This window comes from Amphiprion ocellaris, chromosome 5 (assembly GCF_022539595.1).
Source record: "Amphiprion ocellaris isolate individual 3 ecotype Okinawa chromosome 5, ASM2253959v1, whole genome shotgun sequence".
NCBI lineage: Eukaryota > Metazoa > Chordata > Actinopteri > Pomacentridae > Amphiprion > Amphiprion ocellaris.
Window position 1 is genome coordinate 29,654,670 of NC_072770.1, and position 20,625 is coordinate 29,675,294.

Sequence of the window (20,625 nt, forward strand, 5' to 3'; positions counted from 1 at the left end):
TCAATTAAAAGTATTATGGGAACTTTCAAAGTAAGGTGCAATTACAGTTTTTTACAGAACAGTGATAAAAGACCTTTAATGAACAGACCCAACCTTGCCCAAGATTTTCCAATTATCTCTGATTGATCACCGGTAGTATTTACCCAATAACAACTCAGATGGAAGGCAAGTGATTAAATGTGCAGAAAGTTGCCAAAGGTTGAGTCTCACAATCAGCAAAAAGTGAAATTAAAAAACTAAAATCAATAAAATAAAAACCTATAAAAAATAGAGTAGTACTGTAGGTATACTAAAATAAGTGTGTTTGAGACATGGTTGTTTTTATCCAGTACACTAAATTCTGCAATTACACTTAATTTAAAATGAAAACTACTGCAAATCTAAAAGAGTATGTAAGTGTGACTCGGCTTGTTTACAATGGAAATATTTTAAGACGTATGAAACATATTGTTATGCCTGCTGTATTTATTCCGATTACTATTTAGATTTAGGATATTCAGGTTCAAATCTTGCTCTTTTTCTGTTTTCCCTAAGAAACTTGTAGACTTTCCTTAGTTGTGTTTGTTGCGTTCAATTTAAGCTATTTCTATATAGTTTAAATGAGTATTTTTCAAGCTGCATATTTTGAATCATCTTTTCTCAAGTTGGCTGTTGAATTAATAACTAAAGATCATGGTATCACTGAGCAATAAGACCCAGAGGAATAAACTCTGGTGTGTTTGTTGTACTGCGTACCACATACAGCAGATGATATCACTGTATCAATTCATTTTCTGCAGCCAAATGAAGTTGCAGCATCGATGAACACAGATGTTTTCTATCTACACCAAAACACAGTCCATGTCTGCGCGTTCAGTGTTTTGTATCAATGCACAGGCGTTTCCAAGTGACCAACGTTCTATATGAGAGGACAACATATGACAATCCACAAAACCTGACAACTGTTACCACAGCACACAAGCAGATGTATCTGATTACATGTAATATTAGCTGAAAATATTACAGCAGCTCATGTTTGCTGTGAGCACAGTGCACCTCTGCAAAACAGACTGCTGAGTATGCTTGAAGCACAGCTAGGGGCAAGAACACTCTCTCCTTCAAATGATGCAGAAATTCACAGAGGGAGGAAGAATGTAAATTTTCTCCTTTCACGACCTCAGGAGAAGGAAGAAATGACCTGTTAAGGGTTGCTCTGCTGATAAGGCATATCTGCTATGTGCAGTGTCAGGCCAGCTGCTTCACAGGTTACAGGTTTAGATCTGAAAAAACCTGGCTTTAGGATTGATATGACACAGGCAGCCAGCACAAGAGAAAAGCAAAACAAAAAAGAATTTTACACACACAGAAATGTTAGGTAAGCAAGGACAATGATGTTTGTTTGACTCACTGTGTAGAGTTCATTGGTGACTTTCACTAACTCTTCGTGCATCTGCACCCCAATGTCTTTACTCTGTAAAGGAGAAAGACAGGTGACAGTTTTATAGGTGGAAACAATACCACATTTAAAGGAGAAACGAAGACAGGAATTCAAGCATCTAAGACTGATAACTGGGTTGCTTAACAGAACTGCTGTTTCCCGCATGTGAAAAACTTGAAGGCTGTGTGCCAGTTTTATTTTTTATGTGAGGGATGTCAGCAGGCGCTGAAATGCTGTCATTACTCTGCACCAGAAAAGATCTAATACAATGCCCAAAGTGCTCATGCAGACAAAAATAGAACAGTGCAGTAGCTGCAGAACATTTCCCATGGAGTCCCAGTTTCAGCTCAGTTACAGGGGATAAGAGCCTATGATGAATTGGACATGTCCCACAATAGGGCTTATAGCCCAAGAGGAGGAATGTTGCCAGTGGAGAGTGACTCTGGAAATCCTGTTGAGGGGATATGGAGCGACGCTTAGCCCAGTCAATCCTGTTTTTTTGTCACCTCTCAGGGACCACTTGTCAAAACAGCAACCTTGCATTTTCACATGTGAGAAGAATTAAACTTCAGCCTATTCAGTAAATATTAACTTTGTCTTAACGAAAGCCAGAGTTGATTCATTCCCTTCTGAGCGTGTGTAATTTATTAACATCGAGATTGCACTGCAGCTGAACCAAGATGCTTGAACATAACAGAATTATTGTTGTGGAGAACTTTGGCACAATTTGAGCTAACTTTTGCAAAGGGAGTTTTTCTGCAAGCAGTTATTAGTGCTTTTCTTTGAGCTGGCCACAAGCCATCCCACTGTAGTCAAGGCTTCCGTCGTAAGAGTGCAGAGCCGCCTAGAGGGCATAAATTACTGTAGACTCCTGCTACTGTCAAACAATACTGAACTAAAATCCCAAAGTAGTTTGTTCACCACAGCAGCTTTTCCACAGCTACTCTTATACCATAAGTATACACATTATGAGACTAAGAAGAACAATTTTGCAAAACGCATTCTATGGTAAGACCTATTTCAAGTGAATTTGGTGAGAAATAAAAATGAGCAAGAGGAGGGATAGCAAAACTGTTGTGGCGTAAATAGAGTAAAAACAATCTACATGGAAGTAAACTGAGCATGACATGTAGAATGGCGAAAGACATGATGAACAAGAGAGATTAGAAAGAGAAAAGGAAGCTCTCAACAAATGTGATAAGCTTTATGTAGAAACTTTAAAAATAATAAAAGGTTTACTGTAAGTGGTGCAAAATTATGTAGCTAAAGTTGCAAAAGACTGATAAACCTAGTGGCAAAGCTATTGTAAAATGTATCTGGGACAATTTTGCATGCAAAAGGTGTACAATAATTAGAGTACTGATTAAATATTAGTAGAAACATCAAGAGAAAATTACATGGCAAACCTAATTACGTGAACAAAAATCGTCTCAGATTAGCTGTCAAAAAAATGATCATGTTTGATGACCACATGCCATGAAATATGCTGAATATCCTGACATTTATGTGTCCTACATCTATGTTGCTGTTGGTGTGGCATTAAGTTCCCAGCTGTGGGAATCAGTCATGCGATTTGAGCAGATGAGTGCTGTGGCTGTGTGCGTTAGTAACGGTCAGGGTTGCAAGCCTGCATCCATTTAAGTCTGATTCTGACCTTTTTGAAAAGTCTGATGACATCCTCGCCCACGTGTGCCAAACGGACAATGACGTTGTTGTTGTAGATGTCGCTGAGAGTGGCGTGGTCTCTGCTCTCCCGACGCGTCTGGTCCAGCACCAAATACCAGCAGTTCACAGTGGACAGGAGATTTTGGTCTTTTCTGAAACAGCATGGGGAAGACTTTGTTAGCATGTAAATACGGCAACTACTGAATAAAGGCTCCAAGCGACACTTAATGCTTAACTGTAATTTCAGACTACCCAACCTGAACTGGATAATTTTAACTATTAGCTGCAACACCAAGTAAAAAAGCAGCAAATACCCATATCAAATGGTGCATGAATGATTTCAGCTTTGAGCAAAGCATTTGGCACTTGAGCACTTGCATGTCCATGAAGACTTTCTTACTGCACAAATCTTCAGCTCTATCATCTGGTACCAGCTCTGGGGCTTTACATGTTAGAGATCAGGAGGTCACTGCACATGTGGTGAGGAATCAACTAAAAAGGAGGCAGTTGTACAGTTTACTAACACACTTTTTGGCAGGCACACACATAGAAGGCATGCTGACAGCCTCTTTGCTCAAGAGAGCATGTGAGTTCAATTATCCTCACTCTAAAGAGCCGTTTGTCTTTTTCTACTTGTCTTTTGTCTGTAGAAAACATTTTAGTCCTAACTTCAAACAAATGTGACTACATACAGTGCCTATGTAAACGATTAACTCCTCTTGGACATTTTCTCCATGTTTTGCTTTTTTAACGCTAAATCACAGTCAGCGTAATGTGGGAGGAGACTGAGACACCTATGATTTCTCTGAAGGAGTTACAAGCTATTATTCAGCACAGTGCTTCACAGTGGGATGGTGTGTTTGTAATGATGTGCAGTGTTTGGTGTCCACCAAACAAAGCCAAAGAGCTCAGTTTTGGTCTCATCAGGTCAAACAAGTTTCTTCCAGGTGACTTCAGAGTCTCCCACAGACCTTCTGATGAACTCTAGTCAAGATTCAGTATAAGCTTTTTCAAAAATGATATCCTCTTTGCCAATCCCATAAAGCCTTAACTGGTGAAGAATTCAAGCAACAGTCGTATGTATAGCCTCACCTATTTCAACTGCAGATGCTTGTTACTTCTTCAGAGGAGTCATAGGTGTTGTGGTGGCCTCACTAGCTTCTTTCTTGCAGTCAGTCAGTTTTTGGGGACAGCCTGTTTTTTTGTATCCATCCCCTGACTTGTGCTTTTCAATAACCTTTTCATGAAGTTGCTTAAAGTGTACTTTTGCCTTCATGTTATAGTTATAGTCAGGAATCTTGATTCACCACTGACTGGTCCTTCCAGATACAGGAGTCTAACTAAAATCACTTGAGACACATTCACTGCACTCACATAATCTAAATTTCAATAACTTTATGACTTCTAGCACCAACTAACTGTACCTGTGTTGAATTAGGTGAGTCATTTTAAAGGTGGGAATACAAATTAAACTGATAATGGTTCAGTGTTGAAAACCAATATGAAGAGACAACATCCAAAAGGGGTGAATACTTTTTATAGGCACTGTATATAAAAGCTGTATCATATTACTTGTACTGTACAGTCTGCTTAAAAGCGGTGTCTATAAACACATTTTGCTGTCAGCCAATAGATGGCACGTGCTGGGAATCAAACCAAATCCAAGTTCGCTTCTCCTTTACTGATTTATGAAAAGAGAAGACTGAAGTTAAGATGAATGATGTTAATTGTTTGCATATCTTTGCTGACAGGGAAGAGGACATTTAAAAGGCACTTTAAACTTAGATAGCCATCTCTACTGATTTGCATCTACATATCACACACACAATAGGTTGCTATGGAGTGATTCATAAACTGTTAGTATATACAGTCAGGTGCTACCACCTACCCCATAAATGACTATTCCACTGTTTTAAAAGGTAGAATTCATGGCTATCATGAGATGTCACTGATGTTCGTAATGCCACTGAGTTGCAAAGTTGCAACAACTGACCATCATAAACCTAAAGCAATAAACTCAGGAAAGATGAATTAAACAAATACGAGTGATGAGGTGATGACCCTAGTAAAGTATCAGCAATTCAGCAATCTGCATCTCTGACAGGCATTTTTTCAAGCAGTATACAATGATAGTAGTCGTAGAACATACAGTCAATAAACGGACCAAACTAATGTACAGATAATTTAGAAACAATACAATATTACAATATGAAATGCAGAGGGTTTCTGAAGATGCAGCTAGTGACACACAGAACTAACAGGCACATGGATGAGGAATAATAATAATTTAATTTGTTTATTTGAAATGATTCTAAGTGGTCCTCATCCAGTCTCTTACAGTCCAAATAATATCCAGTCTTACTGAAGATTCTGGCTTCTACAACACAAACTGTACGGTTTCCGGGTGATTCTACAAACTCCTTTGCTATTTTTAAGCGATGGGAACTTCAATGTGATATTCTGGACTTTTTTTCCCCTCATTGCTATCACCTGGTCAAGTAATATAGATTCATGGCCATTTCATTTTCTTCTAAGGCTGAGATCACATGCAGGTTAATGTGCTCTCAACATTGTGCAGCATTATAAATATGACATTTCATAACACATGTCTGGATCATTCCTTGTCTATATATTTATGTCATAATATTTTGTTATTGTGATTGGACTCTCTTGGCTGATTTAAAACAAAGATCCACAATAGCATCTTTGCCTCCAATGTGAACCAGAAATACTGAAGTTATTTTTGACTCTAATCTCAGTTTTGAAGATCATACTAAAAGATGAGTCTTCACTTGTTTTCTGTCAACTGCATCAAAACTTTGATCATTTTTATCCTTAGAGAATTGTATTTATGCTTTCATTTTCTTTTTGAATTATGGCTGTTTTTTCCGTCTTAGAGGAGCTCACTCTAATCTTGAGTTAATGCTAGACTTCCACACTACAACAAAGAAGGAAGCTGGTATGGCCCCCATTTTAGTTGCCTCAGTGCATCCAATAATAATGCTGAAGTTTAATAAGACATCAGCCTTATGCTACTTACACTCAGGAGTTACAATATCTTCAGTTAGTCCACATATGAACTCTGATTTTTACACCATCTGTCTTTGTCCCATGTACAGTAAGAATGAGGTATTTGCCCTTTTTCATGCTTAGTGTTTTTTTTTATTTATATATATATATATATATATATATATATATATATATATATATATATATATATATATATATATATATATATATATATATATATATATATATATATATATATATATATATATATATATATATATACACACACACTTCAATATCATAGTTAAAAGTTTGATTCTATCCCTCTGTCTGGATGAATAATGTCGGAAAAAGTAGCTCAAACTTTAAACCTTTTTGACTGTTGTTCTGAACAAAGTTAAAAGGGACGTATTCATGTAATCCTAAAGGTAATCTGAAGTGCTGGGTATCAGCATCTCCTTTTTTGCTTTTGCTTTCATCCTTTAACTCTTTGGGGAAAAAAACAAGACGAAACTATCTCCACAGGCCTCCTTTCAAGCACAGCAGGTGTTTGATCTTGGACATGGCATGGCAGCAACCTGAATGTAAATGTTTGGCTGTTGGCTGCTCTTGAATAAGTATGAGACAGTAGGATTCAGGACACAGAGGGCTTGATGTGGAACTGTTCATGGAAGATGACAGAAGGAGGTTTTGTACCTGACAGCCTACAAAGGGAACAACAATATCCGTTTCGCAACATGGTCTCTTTATCAGATAAACGCAACACTCTGCTGAACTAGAGTTTACTGACAATTCAGACACATACTGCACTCACTAACAAGTGAGAAACATACTGGATAGAAATTGTATTTTCAAGCATGCACAAAGTTGTGTCCTCTCAATATTTTTTTTGCGGATATTTTGCTGTAGGAGGTTTGAAAAATGTTCCCCGACAACCTCCTGACAGCTCCTTTAATTGATATGATCCCAGAAATTAAAATCTGAAAGAATTACTGATAAGAAAAAAAGAGGGCACCGAGGTTTTGCTTAAGAAAAAAAGCTCTGAGTCTGTCACTCCAGAGGAAAGGTCGCATGGTATTATTAATGATAAAGACTTAGTCACATTGTTTTAGTCTGCAAGTATGAAGCGAGCTCTGACAGACAGACATAATGATGACCATTTAATGTGACGCGGGAGAATCTGGGACAGTACTGGGGTGTAGTAAGTAGTCATGCAATGTGAGTGTTTTTGTTTTTTTTTTAAAACAGGGGTCTCCCTCAGAGGTAATGTTCCATTTATCAATGTCACAGTGACAGGGAGCCCTCCAACATGATTACGCTTTACATCCAATTGGCTGGAGAGACTGAAAGCGGGATGGAAAGACCTCTCCTGAATAAACCAACGTGTTTGTTATGCCTGAGTGACACAGCCGGGTCACATGAATGAGCGTATAACTGTCATGAATCTACTATTCCATATGTTCTGTAGTACTACATGTGAAATGTCTGATTTCTACATTGTTTACCCAACACTGCTTAGGACAGGTTTTAGAATGTCAGTTTAACTCAGCGTCTACTTAATTGTTTTTATCGAACTTCCAGTGCTTAATTAAAAATTTTAGTGTGATCAACTGTATTTTTGGTTTCATTGTTGTTGTAATATCAATTTCTCATGTGCATCAGTCACAAATTTGTCTTATCAGCTTTTCCGTGATCTTTAAAGCACTCTGAATTGCAACAACAGAGCTGTGCAAATGTAGTTTGATTCATTAATCTTCTAGCCTCTATCAAAGCTGAACAGCAAACATTTATGCACAATTTTTCAAGTAAATACACTTTAGCTCATTCCTATTATTTGTTTATTTCCCTTTATTTATGGTCATGGATTCTAATTAACCACATGGACATGCCCTGTCTTTTACACTCAGAACACAGTATAAAAGTCAGATTTTGCTGCAGGCTCAAGTGGGCATATAAGAAGCAGTTTCTCAGCCTGCTGCAGGGTATGTTTGTTTCATGACCACTGATCTCACATACAGTTAAAACTGTTTTAGTCAGTCTGAGTAATATATCCCCCCTTGTCTGTTTCTCCAGATTCCTAAATGAAGTTTTGATGCATTTTCTGTGCCCATTGAGAAACTAAATTAGTCTTTGGGTAACAAGTCTGGTGTGAAGTTGTTAGAGAATGGAAATGAAATGACAGGCACAGAGAGAAGACGGGGGATGGATAAAGAGTCTGACCTAGTTGGGAGAAGCACAGCAGCCCGAGGCCACAGGCTTCCTTGGCCCTGGCTTCATTTCAGGTCATTTATTTTGCTTTCATCCCTCCTCTCCTTTTTGCTGTTTATCCTCCCTCTCTTTCCTCCAGTCTGTTTTCATCTGTCTATCCAGTGTCGGTGATCAGTATGGAATATGTAGCAGTTGTTTATCAGTCAGACAAATTCGACGCAGACGTTCCACTGCTTTACAGACTCTGTTGGAACTCACTTGAAGTGCTGGTGCTCTCTGGAGGTGCGGATCTTGGCGGAGTAGCGCTCGGCCAGTTTGTCCAGGCCTCTGGAGTACTCAAGCTGGAGCTCGGCCTTTCGGCGGAAGAACTCCTGCAGGTCCTGCAGCAGCTGCAGCCGGGATTCGGACTGCTGTTCCAGACAACGGAACTGCTCCACCAGCTGGTTACGGATCTCTGCAAGTCAAAAAGAGAGACCGTCTTCAGATTAAATAAAGTCTCTCTGGGAGAGTGGGCTTACATGCTGGGCCTCACTTCTGCCTGCCAAACACTGCTGCAGGTCAGCATTAAACCCACAGTCATTCAGCAGCGGATTGAGCAAAGCATGTAAATACAAATATGTGAGGATACAGTGGAGCCAGCACAAGCACTAATAAAAGAAGAAAGTCATCATAATTGGATAAAACTGGATGTCAAAGTGCATTTGTCTGCAGTGTCTAAGTGTGTGTTTGTGTGTGTAGTGGGAGGGAGGGGGTGTGGGGGTGTCTAAATGCTGGGGTAGCACACGTGCATATGAGATGCATGTCTGATGATTGCAGCAGACAGCAGGGAAAATATAAAATAGGTCAGCATCTCAAAATGCATTGTGCTGAGCGAGCCTTCAGAGAAGTTTGTCTTGAAAAAAACAATTTGCAAGCATTCTTTTGATTACAAGATTACTGTGGTTTCTGTGTATGAGGTCTGGAAAATTGTTGCTCTTGTTCATAGTCTGAGAATGAGGAAAAATTATGTTTTAGTCAAAAATTTTGAAAATATAGTTGATGTGGTATCTATAAACACATGGTTTACAGATACGTAAATCGATACTTGAAGGGAAATTATTTCTTCTCATTAAAACAAGGTATTCTTTGACCAGGAGACATTCATGCCTTGTTTTTCTACTCTTACTCATAAATTTTAATTTGACCATTTCCTGTAAATCTTCTCAGTGATAGATTTTTTTAAAATGACCTCTGTTAAATGACCACAGACTCCCTCCTGGGCAGCTTGTGTTGATATTTTAGTTGGCTACTCCTAAACACCTCTAGGATTTCAACTAATAAAAGCACCCAATAAAGCAATAACATGACTTTTACAGTCTTACATTAACACTGAAAAGGAATACAAATCACATTCTGTGTCATCTGTATATCGTTTATAGCAAGACTGACATAAATCCTGTGGTTAAGAGGCTGCTGAATGTGAACAATATGTCAAGTCAGAGCCTCCAGCTGATTGATTTGGTACATTTCGGATATCCTGTTATTGCAAATGCAGCAAATTTATGCAAAAAAATTACAATTATCAAGCGGGTGCTGAAAGAATAAACTGATATATTGCTATCTATTTTAACTACATCTTGCAAGTCTTTATTTACAACTTGCTTGAGAATATCGTTTTGGATAAAAGAAATTTGTCAAACAATGATACCATAAAATCACTTTATAACAAGGTAATTTTACTGAAAGCCAATAAACAACCAGTTTTTCCAGCATTATGACAGACCTTAAAAAAGCAGCTGAAGTTGGAATAGTTTAGTTTAGCATATGCATGTTAACCTGAACCTACTGATGGGTTCACATCTGAGGATTCTAAACACTCACTTATGTGCATAGGGAAAATAAACAAAGCTTCTCTCTGTATAACACAAAAGGAACCAGTTGAGCAACACTGAGACGGCTGAAGTTCCACTATGACAGACTGTTACAACCATGCATATGATTGCTGTGCACTGAGAGGACCTCTGTATAAATTTATCAATGGAAAAGATTGCCCAGCAGAAGAAGAGCCTTTTTTGTTCAGTCCTAAATGCTGTTTCTGTATCTACAATAAAGGATTTCAACAATGCCTCCCCCAACGTCTGTGAGTGAAAATGTGAATGAGTGAGAAGGAGGGAGAAAAATGGAGTAAATATGTAGTCCCTTGCTGTCTGTAGATGTACCCTTCATGGTCCCCACAGTTGCCCAGTTGCCTGGTTACATGCCTCTGGAGGCATCTCAATGAGAGCAGGCCAGTTCCCTGCTCTGACAGTCGCAGCAGTCAGTCTGTTTAGCATAATGGCCAAGGACAAGGGCAACTTACTCTGCATCGAAATACTCAACAAACAGCCTGTGATGATGAATGAGGCAGCAATCAAGTTCAACACAGAAAGAACTGCCTTGTACTCCTGCACTAAAATAGACCACTGAACAACACAATTTGTCGACCTCCGTGACTCAAATAATTTTTAGTCATACAGTGACGGTGTGTAAGAGTAAGCAGACAATATAAGGAGTAAATCTAAACTGATTTCACTCCATAAATTTCTAAGGGAAACATCAAATAGACTCACGACACTTGCATTCGCTCTCCTGTGAGGATGTTATTTTTAGATCTTAAACTGTTACTAGGGACTGTGCAATACTGCACTACATTCGATGAATCATTCAAGCCTTTGCAGAGTAATGCATAATTACACAGAAGATGGCAAGGAGTTCAAGTGAATTATATACTAAGAAATAAGCCTCAAAATGCTAAATGCAATCTCTCTCTTTTTGATCTTTTTATTGACGACACAAGAGCAACAAAATTCTGAGTCATGTGCTGTACCAGGTTTTCTTCCTGTGTAGCCGAAATGGATAAAATGTTCCACACCCAAAGGCTTGTGGAAATTCACTAATAGGGTTTGAAACATTTGTAATGTTATTTTTCTCCAATCCCCAAATGGTTAATATCCTGACATGTGCTGGTGACTTTAACAAGCATTTTGTGCATTAATTAATTGCTTCCAGAGACTTGTGGGGGGGTAACACTGAGGGAGAATAAAATGAAGAAAAGAATTCTATATGCTTAAGTCACTAGGACACAGTGAACACAGCACACACCACATTACAAACATGAATATGTAACAGCCTTTAAATACATAAATACAACAACTAAAATCAGCCCAATCTGCCGCCTTCTGTAGCTGAAACATATTCTGATCAACCACATTGTTTAGTGAATTTCTGATCGTTAAAAGCACAGACTTGAAAAGGAAAGTGCCTGCCTGCACTCAGCTGTTACAAGCCTTGACCTCCTCAAAGGTCAAAAAGACAAAACATGTCTACCCACCAAGTTCAAACGCAGCATGTCTGTGGTGGCTACAATCCTGGATCTCTGACACACTATTTAATGAAACAAGGGGAAGATATTGGTCACTGTTGCCTTGCAGCTTTGCAGCTCCTGCATCACTGCAGCATAAAGCATCAAATATCACATAGTGAGGAGTCACTGTCACCACAGAAACCTGTTTAAACTAGCCTAGCACAGCTATTGCAGTGGCCAGTAGCAGTCTCTGGGGCTGTGTCTACAGTTAGCCATGCGTGGCTAGTCACATGGGTGCTAACCCAGACTGACACGCTGACATAATTTGGTACAAATCAGAGCTCTGTTCTGTGAGCACTTGTCCTCTGAATGTAGTAATGGCTATGGTATGCCTTTATAGTCTGTTTGCTTGAGTTCACATTTCATCCTCTCTCACTCCATACAAACATCTCTAACAAGGGAAGACATCACTGTTTGTGCAGCCACAGGACAGGAAAATCCAGGATGCAGTGGGCTGAATTCCAAACAGTTTTGTCTTCAAACCTTGCAACATTCAACTGTCAGCACGTAACTGTCAGCGCGGCTACAAACAGTGTCTCATAGATGTTACCAAGACACGGGCAACAAAGATGTTGTTTAACTCACGTAATGGAACCCTGACATTTCAAGACAGTATCAGTCGAAGCATTCTTTCATTATGATGAATACCCACAGAGGGGTGTGTCCACATGCTCCCCGTGGAACGCATATCTGCAGTGAATATGGTGGCGGTAGGACTGCTTATAGCAGGATGCTGCTTTGCATTGTCAGTAAGTCATGTCAGAAAGATCATACCATTTCTGTTCTTTTTCTAATGTTATGAGGACAGATAGCCATGTAAAGTCAGGGTTCTGTTACACAAATTCTGTAATACTATACATTCCCTTAGCAACGGCAAATCTAGTAAAGGTATTGTATTAGACCCTACTATAGAAATTTGCGCGCAAGACTCTAAACAGATCAAATCGCATTAAAGACAATGTGGCGTACAGCTACAAGTACAGCATGACGCATGGTGAGGGACATCCCCACATTTAGTTGTATTTTGGTTTCACATTAGCAGGAAGCCTCAAGGCACCTCAGGCTGGTCAACTACACGGTTCACAAGGAAAATAATCATGCAACTAAAAAACCTGACTACTCAGGAAGACAGACACAGTTACGATCCCAGACTTTAGAACTATTTAGGAACTAATCGCTAAATGATGCCTTGACTTTATGACACAAAGCAATATCCTTTCTCACTGAGAGATTGTTCAGTCATCAGTCAGACTGTAAAGCCGTGAGCTCAAAACCCACAGCAGCACACAAAACGTAACCGAGACTCCACTGTTTACTAAGATGTGGCATGTTGAAAAACGCACCCAAGTGCATTAGGCTTGTGTCTGATTGAACCGCTGTGCAGTCAGCAACTCAGCATTATTGGAGGCCAGTGTCAGTGTCAGAATAAAGCCCCCACAGCTCCAAACCGATCCAAGCCCCGTTTGCAAATGAGCTTAAGATGTCAGCTTAAAAGCTTTTCCTGAAACTGAGACGAGATATGGAGCTGTGATGGTTTGCTCCCAGCCGCAGAGCTGATGCGTAGACCAGAAGAAAGAGTGCATGAAAGACAGTGAGGGAGTCAAACAAACAAACAAACAAACAAACAGAATGACAAGAAGAAATTCAAACACACCTCAGACTGTAAAGTACTGATCATTCTGTTCGTTCCAGACACAGCTGACAAGCTTTTGTCATTACAGCTCAATGCATGTACAGTGGCAGTGAGGTCTTAATTAAGTCTATAGAGGTAAAATTTCACTTTCACTCACACACATTCATCTTTCAGGGCCACCATTGTGCTACTAAGTTTCTGAACGTGACTGTGAAAAATATTTAAACAAGACCATAAATCGAACTACAGAGCTATACAAATAGATATTTTGTTTTTAATAGTTAATGTGATTTTATTTAATTTGATGCTAGGAGAAATCAATGTCTCATGCAAACTGGTCTAGATTAAACTACAATGAAACTTCTGTTGATTATCACCAAATAAAAAAATACTGGCAAATAAGTAGAACAATATAATATTTTGTGGAAAAGACTTAATCCCTTAGAGTTTGATGAAGAGGTCACCATCTTAAGTCTGAATATTAAATATTCAGCTAACAGCACGTGATTAGCAACGCACTATGCCTTGTCCAATGTTTTTTTTTTTTTTTAATGAGCCTACCAGACACAAAGCTTCCTCGTTACCACATTACATCTTGTTTGATTAATCTACAAAAATATCATTGTGTAAAAACAACTGGCTGGAAAACTATGGGGAAACATATTGCTAACGACGTTAGCTGGTTATGTTAAGTAAAGCTGAACCAGCTGACTGCTAGCTGTAATAAGAAAGTGGTGCTGATCCTCTAATACACCTCTCAAGAAAAAGTAGGCTGTGTATATTCAAAATGGTCAAACTAATATTTAAAGTTCTACTTTTACTATATGACAATGATCTTAAACTATAGTTTACACCCGATATTGAAAATGAACTGCTTTAGATTACTGCACACGTACTTTATCCATTTATAACCCGACAGACTATTTTAAATCTGCCATATGGGTCACCATCTAAATGTACACAACACTGACAAACAATTAGAGGTGGTGGAGTTCAGTACAATCACATATTTCACCCTACCACACACTTTCAGTGTGCACAGCCTGAAGCTGGCTGTGGCTTTGGTGTTTTCAAGCTTTGTTGAGGCATTTTGAACCAAGAGACAATGCAGTATTTGCATATTCAGTATACAACCTAAACCAGGCTGTTTCTACTGGACCAATTAGCCTAATTATAGCCTATAGTAACTATAGACCACAAAAGCAGGCTCAAAACCTAACTCTGTTATATTTTTTTATGCCTAACCACTTGAAACAGCACCAGGTTGAACAAAGCACTCTGTTAAGAAGGTTTCTACCACTGAGAGCTTGTTGGTGATTAGAAATGGTCAACAAATAGAGGTTTCAACATCTCAAATTGGACGATATGCTTAATTCTACCAGTTTTAACAGAAGATTCAATGTGTCCTCATATTTCAGCAAAATCTGAATCTTCTTTTACCATAAGCTAGCATAGTTAATAAGCTAATACAGCTTGTCTTAAATAATGACTGTTTCTGCAAGTGTTTTCTCCATTAATATTATAACTGTTTGTTATATAAAGTTAAAAAAAAACCAAACATGCTGGTCATGTCTTGAAGCTCAAGATGCGGCCTTCAAAAACTGCTTGTACGGATTATTTCCTATTTTTGCCAAGAAACAGACTTCAGTAGATATTCATACTAGTTTCTGTTGGGTGATATTTTCAGCCCTTAATGATTTTAAATAAACATTGATTGCACAAGGAAGCTAACCCGTCTGAATGACTGTGTTGCATGAAACCACAACGGTGCAAGGCTATGCACTAAAGTGTGAAGAGCTGACACGATCTGAAGTTGTCTCTTAAAGGCTGAGGAGACAGCCCACCCATATACATCTTACACTGTCTGCTCCAATACAGCCTCAGTGGTCCTGACTCTCGCCTCTCTATGGGTGGTTTATCCAGTCACATATTTAGTGGCAGACAGTAAAATCCTTTCATGGTTCATAATTCATACAGACAGCATACATTATTTATGGACTTTCTGAACTGTTGGCTGTGTGACCTTCTCAAGCATTCCCTCTTCATCCTCACATTACGCTACATTTTGTCCTGGAGTGGCAGCAAAATACTAAAACAGGCTGTCTTTGAAAATCACACACATTATGCCATTTCCATGTCAATTTCAACCCTTTTTTAGCCCCAAGAAGTTGCAGTTAAATGTGCTCTAGTGAACTGTCTTGTTGGTAAAGACACCAGGTGCACTTTGGAGCAAATTATGGAGCTTACATGGCCACACATGCAGGGCGAGGCATGTTGTTGGACTGGGGGAAAGGGAAACCGGTTCAGCCAAGTTACATCCTAATTATCGCACGACTAAATTCAAGCAGCAGCCTCATCCACAGTGATCGGAGTTGTGAAAACACGATTAAATTATTTTTCGAAAGGAACGCGTAAAAATTCAAATACTACCATCCACAACTACACAATCTGTCCCACCCCACACAACACACTGCACACACAAAAAAGCCAAACGAAGCTTGTGGTAAAGTTACGCAATAGTGCCTCCACACACAGTGAATAACAATGCGATCGGGCCTGCACGTTACCGACCTTTCACTTGGGTCTCATATTCGGCAATAATCTCTTTGTCCTTCTTGACTTTCGCCTGGGATGACATTTTGGGCTGAGCGGATCGTGCAAGCCTTCAGCCAGGAATCTCTGCTCGCCACAATGCAGCGTTTCTCCGTCTGCAGTCTCCTCTCTCCGGATAGTTGAGCAACAAATCAGACGCGAATCATCGCCCGCTTTGACACAACTTCGGAGATTAAACGCGCTCGGGGGCTCCGCAACGTCGCCGCGCCGCCTTCAAGGCCAGGTCGATGTTAAAAGTGCATACTGATCTCCGACCACTCCTCTCCACCGCGACTCTTCACAGCAGACGAGCCCCGTTTGATGTTCATGTCACACAGCCCGCTGGAAGGAAGGAACAGCTATGGCAGCCCCGGTGATAATAGCTCTTTGCTTCTGCACAGCCCCCGTCCAGTCTGCCTTTCCTCTTCTTTTTTCTCTCTCCTCTCTCTCTCTCTCCTTCTCTTTCTCTCTCTGCAAGTTCAATGCTGCTGCAGAAAAGGCTGAATGGATGTGAAAGTCAATGTGAGACTCCTCCCCCAACACCCCCCTTTCCCCACTTTTTTCTTTTCATGGATGATTTAAGATTCTTCTGTGCGAACTGAAATGAAAACCTTTGCCAATAACAGATACGTTGTCAACAGGCCACAGCTGAGGCAGAGCATGTGAGAAATCAGAATTTGATTGCTGCGTTTCAGGAACATCAGCAGCCTGGCGGCTCAGAAATGACTGCAGGGCTCAGCAATGGTTTGGTAATGTGTATTTATTAGCCCTTATATTTTATTATTCTAGCTCATCTGAGATTTAACATAATTTGACAATTATCCCAAAGACTAGTAGCCTATATATGCTTGAAAATGAATGCATTTTTACAGTATTTTCTTGACTATACTACACTGCATGATCTTCGCCTGGTAACATTGTTATTGATTTGCATTCCTGTATTGCACAGCACATCCATAAAGGTGGGGGATTCACAAGAAGCACATTTATAAGAAACAAAAAATGCACCAAAATTAGTGTGGCAGACGCTGAGATATCTTGACAAAATACTACATTTCCCATAATGCAGCTTCTTTAATGCATCTTTCTGTTTAGTACACGTGTCTGTATTACTTCATTCCCTTCATGATGCAGGCTCTATGTAAACAATAGCAGCAACTTCATACCAAGAAACCCCCACTGATCTTATTAGGGTCCGAGCACCGAATGGTGCGAAGACCCTATTGGAATGCAAGGAATTATTTATTATTATTATTATTATTATTATTATTATTATTATTATTATTATTATTATTATTATTATTCTTTTCCGGACTTTTGAATTGCCTTTTTGGCGGCCTTATCATACCCCAAAACGCATCAAACGTGGCATGCTCATCAGGCCTCGCGAAAAATTTGATATTTTATGGGAGTTGCGCATGTGTGTGGCAAAATGGCTCCATAGCGCCCCCTGGAAAATTGAAAATTTGGTCATTAGGCCAACTTGCACGATGTTTCATGTACAGCTACAAAATTTTGTATGCATATTCAGCACATCAGGAAACCCAAAAAAGTCAATCATGACCACGCCCTAACACCAACAGGAAGTCGGCCATCTTGAATTAGCTGTAAATTTTTCAAAATTAATAACTCATCGGGGATACGTCCGACAGACGTCAAATTTGGCCAATATATGCAAACACGCGACCTGATGAAAAATTATCAAAATGTTCATTTCATTTCAAAGGGCGTGGCCATGGCGACTCCCAAAAAAATGGATCCTTCGCCATGAAACAGGAAGTGGTGTCTAACTCAGCTGTACATGGTCCAATCTGCCTGAAATTTGACATGTGTGATCAATGTCCAGCCCTGACAATATCCATGTGGTTATATTCATTCACAGTCATAGCGCCACCTTGTGGTAGCAGGAAATTGACATTTTTCACACTTTGATGTACTATTCTTAGCACGTTGATCAGATTCACCTCAAATGTGGTAACATAAGCCTGAACACATTGATGATGATTCCCAAAGAAAATGGTGACTCGTCGTTAAGGGGCGTGTCTGTGGCATTGCGGCGAATTTCGATTTCTCGCCATAAAAATTGAATTATTAATATCTCAGCTGGAAATGATCCAATCCGGACCAAACTTGATGTGATGGACACCAGTCCGGTTCTGAACACATCCACATTCATAAATTTAGAAATACTCATAGCGCCACCTATTGGCAACAGGAAGAAATTGTCATTACATTTGCACGTGCCATTGCCTGATACTTTGTCATATGATTCTGAAAATTGGTCAGGTGAGTGACCACACATTGACGATGGCACAGTGTGAAGATTTTGACGATTCATAAAACGCTGTTGCCGTGGCAACGTATCGTTGCCGGAATAAACAAAGTACTTTTTGACAGGTTAAAAATGCTCAAATGCTCGCAAAAATTACCACACATATCTGGACCGGCAACCCATTTCAGATTTTAGGGAAACTGCACATGTGTTTGGCAAAATGGCTCCATAGCACCACCTGGAAAATTTCAAACATTTACTACGGCCAGTACGTGTCACCTAGAATTATGAAACTTGGTAGGCATATGTAACTCGTCAAGACACACCAAAATGTAATTGACAGCCATGCCCAAAACCCAACAGGAAGTCGGCCATTTTGAATTATATGTCATACGTTTTGACGATTTTGGGTCATTTTTGTACATTTTCAAAAGCTATAAACTCACATAGGGTAACACCGAGAGAGCTGAAATTCGGCCAGGATGTAGTCCAGGCATGGGTGATCAAAAGTTATCAAAATGCTCACCTTAAGTCTGAGGGCGTGGCCATGGCGGCCTCGTGAATTTTGATGCTTCGCCATGAAACATCAACTGCTGTGTAACTGCCCTAAACATGCTCCAATCTGCCTCAAACTTTACAGGTGTGATCAGAGTCCAGTCCTGATCACATCCATAGGCCGACATAAACTCTCGGTCGCAGCGCCACCTGGTGGTTGGAAGGAAATGCTCTATAACTAGCCTGGACATGGTCCGATCTGCCTGAAATTTTACGTGTGATCAGAGTCTGACCCTGATCACATCCATAGGCCAATATACACTCTCGGTCGCAGCGCCACCTGGTGGATGGACAGGAAAAGCTCTAGAAGTAGCCTGAATATGCTCCAATCTGCCTGAAATTTTGCACGTGTGATCAGAGTCCAGCCCTCATCGCATCCATAGGCCGACATGCACTTTCGGTCGCAGCGCCACCTGGTGGATGTGCGTGGATTCGCCGACCAGCAAGGATGCGAGGACCCATCCAACGCTGCTTGCAGCTTTAGTTTACTTTTTGATCGCAACAACTTGTCAAGATATGGAAATGATTTTAATTTGATATTCATTTCCACGTGTAGTAATCCTGACACCACAGCATACAAACTAAACAGGAACTATTAAGGAAGAAGTTTCGGTTATCTCCCTGCCTTGTAAATGGAGAAAATTTATTTTTAAAAAATGCATAAAAGTTTTCTTGGTGCATGAACTGAGGCTGCTGACTGACCTTATATTGCACAATGTTCAATGTCTTTAAATATTTTCACAGTAAGGATTCATCTGTCGATCTATCTATACCTGAAACCTGATCCTCTGTATATAGTCTTCTACATGTTTGTTGTTTTTTTTTTTAAAGAATAAAGTCATCTGTATATAATGCTATGGGCAATTTTTGCACCATTTTTTTCTTATTTATTCTTGCACTGCCTTTATACTCTTATACTTTCTCCTTTCCTAAGGAAGAAGTTTCGGTTATTTCCCCAGTTATGTTTGAAATGTAACATTACTTCTTCAGCTCAGTGCATCAGTGATCATATTGGTTTAGTGGTTGGAAGTCAATAAAACATTAGCGTCAGTCAAATTGAATGCGTCAGTGGATGGAAGTGGTGGTTGCCTTGTGCTGCTCTTCACTTGACTGCAGCTCCATGGCTCCATCTGCTGGACGGACAGAAGTGCAGCAGCTGATGGCAGCTTCTTTGACCTCACGCTGCTGTCAGACCCACAGATTAGGGTTTATTTCAGATATATATAATAGAAAATAGTAATTAAAAAATAAGCTGATGTTGTATTTTTGCAGCAGTGAGTTTTACAGGGTTAAGAGCAACCAGTCAAAGGTTATTACTGAGGATTTTAAACAAAAACATTCAGGCAAACAGTTAACATCATAGGGTGCCTGACATGTTTGTTTTTTTTTCCGGGTCGATACAGATTTTTTTTGTAATCAAGGAGATCAGTAACCAAGATTTGGAATCACTACACATTTGCAGAAAAAATAAAGTTTTTGAACAGCACATAAAGTTAAGTTAAAATTAAAATAATCACGAGTTGCAGCCTTTGCTTATTTATGTTTTACATGCTGAAGTTGTCCTTCAGTGTTTCACTGATCAGATTGTGCTGTGGGCAGGAACAAGATCAGAGGGAGGCAGCTGCAGCAGACCCAAAGTAGTTTCACATTCATTTATCTGATCAGATTTCAGGGGGCTTTTTTTTTTTTTTTTTTTTTTAAAGAAATGGGACCAATAATTGAAAACATGCTAAATATCAGATGGGATCATTGGTGTCACAGGACATCTGCAGACACAGGTCAAAGATTACAAGGAGTTTATTTAACGAATGAAACTAAAACCAACACAGAAAGGATAACTAAACCAAGGTGAAAACAAAAAGGGGAAACCAGACTAATTGTAGGAGAAAGGT

General features: G+C 39.6%; 1 protein-coding gene across 3 annotated transcripts in view; it reads right to left on the reverse strand.

The window, feature by feature from the left end:
• Nucleotides 1-16,416, reverse strand: part of LOC111579185 (SLIT-ROBO Rho GTPase-activating protein 3-like) — a 34,981-nt gene extending 18,565 nt beyond the window's left edge. Inside the window, exons 1-4 of one of the 3 annotated variants that reach the window (XM_035955490.2) lie at nt 15,886-16,416; nt 8,558-8,753; nt 3,072-3,234; nt 1,388-1,450 (exon numbers count right to left, since the gene is read on the reverse strand). In XM_035955490.2, the coding sequence (XP_035811383.2) occupies nt 1,388-1,450; nt 3,072-3,234; nt 8,558-8,753; nt 15,886-15,952 (489 nt within the window). In that variant the 5' untranslated portion in view covers nt 15,953-16,416. The remainder of the gene's footprint in view (nt 1-1,387; nt 1,451-3,071; nt 3,235-8,557; nt 8,754-15,885) is intronic. The other 2 variants (XM_023286357.3, XM_023286358.3) reach the window with 2 other exon arrangements.
• Nucleotides 16,417-20,625: the final 4,209 nt, after the last annotated feature.